The sequence below is a fragment of the Bactrocera tryoni genome, chromosome 5 (assembly GCF_016617805.1).
Source record: "Bactrocera tryoni isolate S06 chromosome 5, CSIRO_BtryS06_freeze2, whole genome shotgun sequence".
Lineage (NCBI taxonomy): Eukaryota > Metazoa > Arthropoda > Insecta > Diptera > Tephritidae > Bactrocera > Bactrocera tryoni.
This window is the reverse complement of record NC_052503.1, coordinates 40,258,979-40,269,769: the sequence shown is the minus strand read 5'-3', so window position 1 is coordinate 40,269,769 and position 10,791 is coordinate 40,258,979. Positions and strand designations below refer to the sequence as shown.

General features: G+C 32.7%; 1 protein-coding gene across 2 annotated transcripts in view; it reads right to left on the bottom strand.

The window, feature by feature from the left end:
• Positions 1-5,739: 5,739 nt before the first annotated feature.
• Positions 5,740-10,791, bottom strand: part of LOC120776567 (cyclin-dependent kinase 14) — a 287,704-nt gene continuing 282,652 nt past the window's right edge. For both annotated transcript variants that reach the window (XM_040107329.1, XM_040107330.1), the window contains one exon: positions 5,740-6,115. In XM_040107329.1, the coding sequence (XP_039963263.1) occupies positions 6,051-6,115 (65 nt within the window). In that variant the 3' untranslated portion in view covers positions 5,740-6,050. The remainder of the gene's footprint in view (positions 6,116-10,791) is intronic.

Here is a 10,791-nt window from a genome sequence, read left to right as displayed (position 1 = left end):
TTCTTTCGAATGATAATAAACATTCTCCATTAGAGCTGAAGATTTTGTGTTTTTTCTTTAAAAAAGTTGGGGACCACAAACACGATTTCCTTAAGTTATTCAAATCCGGAAGCTATTTGCTTAACACAAATGATTATGAAATTACATATAGATTTTCTCAATTTATGAATGTTTGGTATGTCTGTAGTATATTTGTATGTCTATGGCCCAATATTTACTATCCTTTCCTCCCAATTACGTACGCAGTTATAAATTACTTCACACTGATTTGATTACCCTTATTGTTGTTGCTTTAAGCAACATTTGCCTTTGTATTATTCCATTACAGTTGTTGTATTTGCGATTTTGATTTGAGTTCTCTTCGTTTTGATACATTTTCAAGTACTTAAGTATGTATATGTTCTACTTTTTATACACGTAATTCATTGTCTATTCTCGTCTCTACATATCCAGACACAATGTGTTCTTTTTATATAAACTAAGTGCCTTTAAACTTTTTACTTCCTTTGGACAGTTCTTCACAGTTTACTTGATGCCAGTGCGCTAATTATGAAATTTATGTTTAACTCGCAATATTTGTAGGTAGTTTTGTAGTTATTTTTTTGTGTATTTCATAAATTGCACTACCGCAAAGTGTTTGAGTTTTCATTATCTTAATTTCGATTGGTGGTTTCCTGTTTTTCAGTTTGCTACAAATGTTTCGTGATTTGATGTATGGATTTTAGTTAATCTGTAGGTATGTAGGCACGTAAATAAAATATAAATTCATTATATAAAATGTCTATGCCACCAATTTTACATTTCTTGGGTTGTTATGGGTATACGTGTGTGTATGGTATGTACTATGTAACTATGGTAATGGTATATCTGTAATTATTGGTACGGTTATCAAAAAACACTCACTTAGCTGCTTATTTTTAATGTATCTATGTATGTATGTAAGTCTAATAAATACCATTGGAGAATTGTTCTTATTGCACTAGTGGGAAAATATTTATTTTACTTCAGCTATTCCCTTCCTATTTGTAAGATTTTCAATATAATTCCGGTATAAACACACTTACTGTACCTTAATACATATGTATGTATGTACATGCTTGTAATTGCTATATATATATTTTGTTTTTCGTACGTACATATACATATACAAAATCGTCGATGATAATTCGCGTTTCGACAATTCGTCTTCGTACACGTTTTCTTAAAGGTTCAGTTATCGCAGGTTGCTCTTGAGTTTTTTGAAATATTTCAATAAAGTTGTTTGTAAAACCAAATTAAAATGGCTCTAATAGAATTTACGACAAGTTTAATGCTATGCAAATATGTCTACTACAATTGGTGTTGCTTATATTGTTGTTGTGTGGTTAAAAAATAATTGTCTGATAATTTTCATATTAGCATCTATATATGTTTTTGAGTAAAACAATAGCTTGTATGAATGTGTGAATGTTTGCAACAAGACGTAACCGCTAAAGAGTGATTTATGTGTTCTTTTCAAGAAAATTCGTTAATGATCTTAAAACTGAACTGAGATGTGATTTTAGGCACCAAAAGTGAGCTTAGAAACGGTCGCTACGAATTGCTTTTGAATTGAAGCCATCTTTTTTTAACGTTTTCCAATTCGGAATCACTGAGTATCGAATGTAGTTGACAACGAGATTTCCCGTCAGCCTTGCAAACCAGGTACCGGTTAAGTTATACGTTAACTACCGTGAGCGCTACCAGATATTTATCTTAAGGCCGAATTGACAAAACTGACCAAAACTTGGCATATCTAGTTATTAGGCGCAGGTAAACACAAACCGTGATTAGTATATCGTTAAACGTCTTGAAACGTGTTTGTCTAAAAAAGGACAAAACATTTATTCGAAGTAGTGTTAAACAGCCCCAAAAGGTGTATGTTTAAGATGCTTCTCTGCTCATGGATTTGCGGTTTTGAGGTGCTTTATAGAAACCCTGAAGGACGTTAAAATGGTAAAATTGTATGAAAGGGTTTACTGAAATCAGCTGAAATATAATGAACCATGATTAGATGCTGCAATAAGGCAATGATACGAAACATAGGAGATAACCATATATTGTTCCATTGAGTTAGTTACTACTTTAGATAGGCCACCACACGCCAGTCGAATAGAGAATGTTTGGGCTTCAATGAAAGCCAAAATATAAAGAAAACGTTTGACGTCAACGAAACATATAATTCGGTTACTCCAACAAACCCGGAGACCGCTTTCTGTGGAATATGCGAAAAATGTTGTTGGAAGTTACCATCAAAGATGTCAGGTTATGGCGGGAGATTGGAGCAAGTATTGAATAACCGTTTATTATCCTATTTTAAAAGAATGCATTTCTATTTTCCTATTCATTTTCCCCAAAAAAAAACTATCTACACTTTGGAAAAAGAAAACGTTACTTTTGAACGCACTGTATTTTCATTTGCTTGTGTAGACAGTCTGCCATAGAGTAATTCACTGGAGAATTCGTCGAAAATGTTTAAGTAATTATTGGTATACTATATTTACTACTATGAGCAAAAAATAGTAAGACTTTGTTCACAACTTTAATTTTCTGGATTTGTTCTTCAAAATCAATGTCGTCCCCTCAAAGAAATCCCAATACACTTGTGCCAATGTTTTTAAATTTCCTCGAAAGAGTTGTTAAAATCAATTTCCGGCATAGCTTTCAATGCGCGTGGCGATTCACGTTTAATGTCTTCAATTGACTCAAAACGATTTCCCCGAAGCGCTCGTTTGAGTTTGCTAAATAGCCAAAAGTCACACGGAGCTAAATCAAGCGGATATGGTTGCGGCACGATATTGGCTGAAAACTTGATTATGAAATAATCAATTCAGTATGCGACGGTGCATTATGGTTGTGCAAAAACTAAGAGTGTCGGCCCATGATTCTGGCCTCTTTTTCAGATAGCTTTGTGCTAACGACGAATACCACTACATTAGACTTCCTTGTTGACAGTTTGGCCGGTCGAAAGGAATTCGGAGTGCACCACACCTCGATAATCGAAGAAAAATGTCAACATAACTTTGATTTTCGACGAGCTTTGAGGTGATTTTTTCGGCTTTGGCTCACCTTTGCCATGATATTTGGCCGATTGATCGTCTGTTTCCAAGTAGTAAGCATAGATCCAAGACTCATCGCTAGTAATAATTCATTTCAAGACATCCTGGTGGTCGGAAAGCATTGTTTCACAGAGGTTAATGCGACGCTGTTTTTCGAAAAATTTAGTGATTTTGGAACTAATCGTCGTTTCACTTTTCTTCAGCCCAATTGATATTTCAAAATGGTTTTCACTGATCCTTTAGATACAAAACGATGCCAGTAAGTTCTCTGACTGTTAATTGTCGTTTCTCAAGCACTAATTCCTTTATTTGATGTGTATGTATTGATGTGTTGATCTTCAGCTGCCGTTCTGGCCATGGTTCGTCGCCGTTCTCGACCCTTCTTTGACTAATTTGTACCAATCAAAAAGACTTGCTGGTGACAGGTAATTCTCACCGAAGACCTTTTCCAACATTCTAAATGTTTTCGCACCAGATACATGATTCCGCACACAAAATTAAATGAAAATTCTTCTTTGTTGAAAAAATCGAAAATCGCCGAATGCACTTTATGTACTTCAGAAGGACAAGCGTATACTAAATCCTAATGATTATTTTGATATGACATTTAACACAGATGTCACTTACAGCCATACCAACCCAAAAAAAATATATTTCGATGAATGGGTATTCGCGTGAATTTAAATAAAATTAAAAAGTCTTACTATTTTTTGCCCACAATGGCATTTTCATTGAATTTTTCATGCGTGATAAAAATAAACCAAATACAATTAAAAGAACAAAGGTCATATTATATATATTTATTTACAGTATGATCAAATTAAAAACTAAATTATAGTTAATTGGCAAACATAATTATTCATATACATACATACATAACTGTAATGTAGTTATTTATATTCAAATATCAATTAATTTAATTTTATAATATTTTATATTAAATAAAATAAAACTTTTTAAGTAGGAAGACAAAACCTGAAAACCAAAATTAAATCAAAACCCTTGAAAACTGCAGTTTTTGCATGATAATTTAAACGTCTAATTTTAGAAAGTGTTAATTGGGCAAGTTGGTTTGCGAAATGCTGAATGATTTCAATTAAAGCAATTTTCGATTAAAAAGATTGTGAGTATTTCGCCTTAAGCTGCTAAAAATGCGTTCGAATCAATTGCTCTATATCGAGAAAATTAAACAAGAATTTCGTAACGTTGTTTGTGTTCGTGTTTTCTAGAAATTTGGAGTTTTTTTTTTGAAATTCATCTACTCGATTGCTGGTTGTTTAAGTTAGATATGCATATTTACAAATCGATGACTCTACTGGGGGGCTTACATGCACCGCTATTGAAGTCAAAAGGCAAATTGTTATTTAATTTTTTTTTTTTAATTTGCTAAGGCTTCGCTAGAGTTTGCAGTTTTAGATTTGGAAATTTGAAAACTTGAAATTTTTCAGCACTAAGTATTACTTAAAACGCTGAGGTTTTTCAATTTACCGTTGCCATTATCTTATTCTTATTGAATAGCCAAATTCCTCCGCAACTAGTTGCCAAGCGTACGCACCTGCTACTAGTCGCTTGCATGTAAGCCCGCAAAATATCTAGTTTTAGTGTCATATGTTGGTTTTAAAAAGATTTCGAATTTGTTTTTTGCTATTTAATGTTTCAACTACGAATTGCCAGCTAATAACTACTACAACAATATGTATAAATTTTGTTTCGATTTTCACTTTATGCGTTTACGCTTTAACAAATGTCAAAAGTTGGTGTTGAATTTGGTTTATCGACTCTTAACGGTACTTGGTGGCAACACCAAGACCCTTGCCTAAACTCGCTCCCCTTCTACATCAATAATATTGTGTGTAAATATGTGCTGCATATGGTTGCAGTGTGGCTTTGCTGCAGCCAAAGCAAGCAAACGTTGCGTGCAGGGGAAGGTGCTTACCGAGGACCTGAGGACCTTGAGGCACGTGATCGATTCAAGAAAAATGTACATGTGTATATTTCGTAGTCTAAGAAAATAATATTATGTAATTTTATAGTTTTTCGCTCTTTTTATATATATGTAAATGTAAATCATGTTAATTAGTTTTTGTGGTTTTGAGTTGAATTTAGTTTAGTGTGTCTGTTTGCCTACTGTTTAGCTTAGAAGTATTGATTTTTGTGGTTTTTGTAATTCTGACAAATTCTACTACAATTTCTATTTTATTTTACTTTTGTTTGTATTCCAAAATTTGACACTGCTTTACGGTTTCTGCTTAATACTTTTAAAACATTTTTTCGCTTAAATTTCACATTTGTTCGTTAGTACTTGTTTTTGTTGTGGCTTTTCGCTTCACTTATTTTTTCAATAATTTTTTTTTTTGTATGTTTGGACCTAAGAATTTTAACTATTTTTGCCGTGTTTTTGATATTTACTGTCAAATTCTATTAAAATGTTAAAAATATATTTAGTGCTATGCTTCTAAGTTTTCAGTTATTTGTTGTTTATTTTTCACTTTTATTACTATAATTGAATCGTTTAAGTTGCTAAGTGATATTTTCAAGTTTTTCTTTCCGTGTTCTTTTTTTCTAAATTTTATTTTCATATTTTATGTAAGTAAGTAAGTATATACATTGCTACATAGTTGTGTTTGAGTGTGTGTGTTATATTTATCTTGTTGTTGTTGTAGTTGGTTTCATGTTTTACATAGTCACTTTAGTTCTTTTACTTAGTACGTTGTGGTTTCGTGTGTTCTCACACAATTTACTCAGCTATTTAACTATTTTTTGTTTGTCTTAATTAATCATGTGTAGTTGTTGTAACTTTTTTTGTTTTTGCATTAGAACTAAAATTAATAATAAAGAAATGTGTGTTCTTGTTGAAAATAGTGTTGCACAAAAAATTAAGTTTGCAGTAAAAAAGTAGAATTACAATATTTATGGCTGCTGCTGCTAACAATAGAAACGTACACCATCCACCGAAAGGACCTGCTTTAATTTTCATTTGTTTTGTCGGTTCGGTTCAGGAAACAAGTGCACTCCCTCAACGGTAAATATTGATGTCTCTGTAAGGGAAGAAAAAATACATATAAATAAATTATATAATTCAATTTACACAAATAAAATACATTTAAAGTCTAACTAATGCTAAACTAGAAGACGCAAAATCTTCATTTACTTTGCTTTGTTACCAAATTAATTTGAAATACTGCAAAAAATAATTTTCTACGTAATAAATTCTTTAATTTAATCGTTTTTCTTATAGTACACAGAGGCAGCCATTGAATTGAATGAAAGTAAACGGCTCTCTCCTCGATATTTCTCGCTTCCTCACTGCACGGAACCTAACACATCCCCGCACTAAATCCACAGCGATCATATTCACAAGCTGAACGAAAGAGTACACACTTGACCTTAATATTTTCGTTGATGGCGTTAAAATTCCGACTGTCAATAACCCTAAGATTTTAGGTGTGACACTCAACAGTCTCCTAACACGCATTTACTGCCAAAGTAGAGAGCCGCAACAACTCCTCAGTAGCCAGCAGCACATGGGGAAAACACAAAGAAACGTTGTTGGCAACATACAAGGCAATCGGCCGGCTGGCCTTTAACTATGCCGCACCAATATGTTTCAAATATGTCTGAACACTGCACTCCGGACTATAACAGGGCACCGCTTGATGTTTCCTGTTGAACATCTGCACAGTGAGCCCCGTATGCTCCCAGTTAAGGAGCATAATGAAGTCCTCTCCAAGCAGTTTCTGCTGTAGTGTTGTCATATAAGTAAATCATCCCGCTTGAAGCGGAACTGTCTACTTGGAGCAACAAGACGTCCTTTCTCAACTACGTCGACGACATAAGACAATATGCTTATCAGACTTAGTACGAAACTAACTTCAGACATGCATTGAGCGCGATTCACAGTGGAGCCATAAACACGTCCAGCGACTCCCTTTCAGTAAATGGCGTAATTGGAGTCAAACTACCACCCATTGCAGACGATGAGCTCGAGTTGCCGCGACAATCGAGAGTGACCCTTGTCAGCTTCGTTCTGAATACTGAAGCAGGTTAAACTCCTACTTATACAGAATCGACCACGGCATATAAAACATATGTCCAGCATGCAACGAGTTACCGTATGACTCTAACCACCTCTTTACATGCTCAGCTAACCCTACACATTTGACACCCGTCTCCATAAGGTCCGACCCCGTCGAAACAGTCTACGGGTTGGATGACCACGTTGACAACTTATCTGAACCACAAATTTGTTTGATGTCAGAGAATTGGAGTATATCATTTGAATGTACGAAATTTTGGTTCCTTGAAAACCAACCAGTTAAAGAAAGAGATAAATAATGCCGCTGAGAACGTAACCGTCAATGGTGATTGTTATCGCTCCATGATAACCGATTATTTGATGCCTGAAGTTCAAGCTCGTAATCTCAGAGACATTTCATATCAAGAAGATGGCGCCACATGCCCCACATCGCATCAATCAATGAATTTATTGAGAGAACACTTCGGTGAGCAGATAATTTCACGATTTGGCGAAACGCTCGATAGAGTCATCGAAAATTAGACATACCATCTAAGACGTAGCCGCGGCCAACATTTGAAAGAGATAATATTCGAAAAATAAATATCAAAGAATGTTTCGCATGATAATAAACATTCTCCATTAAATTTGAAATTCCTTTGTTTTTTATTTAAAAAAAAGTAGGGAACCCCGAAATGGATCACCCTTTATATTGTATTAATCCGCATGCATATTTTAAGTTATCATAATCAAGTCCAACAAATTCAATCGCATCTTTAGTTAATGGATAGGGAACCATAACTAATTTGAATTTCGCAATCTGATTATGATTAGAAGTTTTTGTTAAAAGTCCAAATTATCGATAGAGGCATAGCTATTATGGTTTATTGACAGACTGTAAAAAGTTTTTATACAAACATAACCGAGAGAAATTAAGGATTTAAAATTTAAAGGATACGTCACTGGACATGTTGACATTTTGAAACTAAAAACTCATTTATTTTGCTCTCTCTTTTAAAACGTACATAAATACATATATACATATAAATAATTTAAGATTTTGTAAGAAAACTCTGACAACTGATCCATAAAATTTTCAAATAATATAATTGCTCAAAATTAATGGTTTTAATGAACTCTTGAATTTAAAAATTTATACAATCGCCTATACAAACGTAAGCACATATTCGTAGATAAATCCAGTACAAAATTGTGGTCTGATAATTTAAGCTGATAAGTGTACGAATGTATATGTATATGCAGTCAGAGTGCATCGAAACAAACTGAAAGGGAATATATCAAATATCAGCACACCTACTCATATAGGACCCACAACATTATCTCCATATGCACATGTATGAATGTCTAGTCTATGTAAAAGTGTGTTCGTGCGCCCCGGTTTATGTGCACATTGATTCAAATAATTTGGCAGGAAATGAGATTGCCTGTCGATGGAATAAATTAAATTGGACTTTCGTTGAATTCCAAAAGCTTTTGGGTCAGGTGCACTTAAAGTGTCATTATATGTGACTGCGGTTTGGTTAGCGGGCAGGTGGCAATGTGCGGTTTGCATTGTTTGATGATGCGCTCAATTGCAAATCATATTTGCGGCAGACTTTGTGTGTACGCCAAACATATTAGTTGCGATCACAAGCACAGTTCAATGACTTTATCAGAACTGCATCTGATTTGAATTTGCAAATGGAAGAGTACACTCTCCGACCAAAATATTCGTTCAGTGGTAATTAGAAAAGGTTTAGTAAAAGGAAATCCATTATTTTTCCGAATGAGGAGTTTAGGGTTAGGCTATATCGCCTTAGAAAAAAAGATTTCATACTAAGCAAGTAGGGACGGTCAGAAAGATTTAGGAAGGTTATGTATTTGGTGTGATTGGCAGAGGATCATCAATTTTGCGCTGATACTCCGTATCCAATCCATAAGTTCGTATGCACCCATCTTTTTGTTTAGACTTGCCATTAAGTAATTATTATCTATTCCATTGTATGGCAGATGATTTTACTAGTAAAAATTCGGCTCTAAAGAACCTTATGAAAATCGACTAAAATCAAATAAAATCAAATAAAGACCAGGATTTCTATGAGAGTTAAATTTCCGTTGAAAAGCCAATAAGTTTTTCGAACAATACAATATTTGATCCAAATCGTATAATTCTAAATAGGCTAAATAAAACTTTCCATTAAATACAAAACTAATGGATTTTTTTCTCTAGATGATCTTTAGTTAGCCCTATCCTAGAAAAGACGAGTGTATGAAATTGACAGCTGCCGTATCATTACTTTGTCAATTATATAATTTCAAGTGAAGCCGTTTTTGTTATTGTAAAAAAATGGATAAGTCAACCCTCAAGGGTTGTTATGCTAAGTTTAGACGTGGTGAAATGGGCACAGAAGACAATGAACGCAGTGGACGCCCAAAATAGGTTGTTACCGACAAAAACCACAAAAGCAGATGATGAACCCGCTGAAAAGCGTGTAAAAACGCAACAGCCGGCTGGCACAGTTATGACGTCTGTATTTTTGGATTCGCATGAAACAACTTTTATTGACTACCTTGAAAAGGAAGGACTATCAACAGCACTATTATATAGCGTTATTGGACCGACGAAAAAGTCAGTGAAAACAAGGGCAAAAATCCATGAATTGGGCTTCGACTATTTTGTGTTCGCAGATCTCGAGAAGAAATTTTCGTCGAATGAAAAGGTGATCGCCGATACTGAGTCTTATTTTGTAAATAAATGGTATCAAAAAGTTTGAGGGTTGCTATAATCAGAGTGTCACCCTTGTTAATGAGAGAAATGAGATAAAATTTATATGGTGAATTTTATTTACGTTAATTCAAACAAGGTAAAAGAACAAGTTAGAAAAAACGCACAGTATTACCGAAGGGTTTTCTTTGTAATTTTTTGCAACTCATTTGGATTTTAACAAACTCCAAACTATGTATACATACCTATATGACAATGGGTTGATCTTGTAGAGGTTTTAAGTCTAAAAACGTCATATTTAATTTGAATTTGGTATTCAACCATCAATATTAACACAATTATTAAAAACAAAGTCTATAATATCTAAGCTAATCTACATATCCTTGTTACGATAGTATGAATTTTGCCAAGAATGCTTTCCCTAAATTCAAAGAACCATAAAATATACATATACATATAGTATACTTTTTCAAAAATAATGTATTAGTTGCATATGTTATGGCCACCACTGTGTAGAAAAAAATTATTATATTATATATACTTATTTTTAAGATTTTGATCTATTCGCTATTAATTATAATTATACATACATTAATGTAATTAATTATAATTAATAATAATTAATTATAATTATATACATACATATATGTATGTATGTATAATTAATTTTTTTTTTTGAGAAACATTTTTTAAATCAAAATTTTAATTTAGTATTAATTTTAATTAAATTAAAATTTTAATTATTCATTTTGAGAAAATCATTTATTTAAAATTTCATTAATTAAAATTTTAATTAAAAATTAATAATTGATTATAATTAATTAATTATTTACTAAAATTAATTATTAATTTTAGTTAAAAATTATTTAAAAAAAATTAAAATTTATTAAAAAAATTAATTATTTATTTTAGTAAATAATTAGTTAATTATAATTAATTATTAATTAGTTTATTAATAACATAATTACTATTAT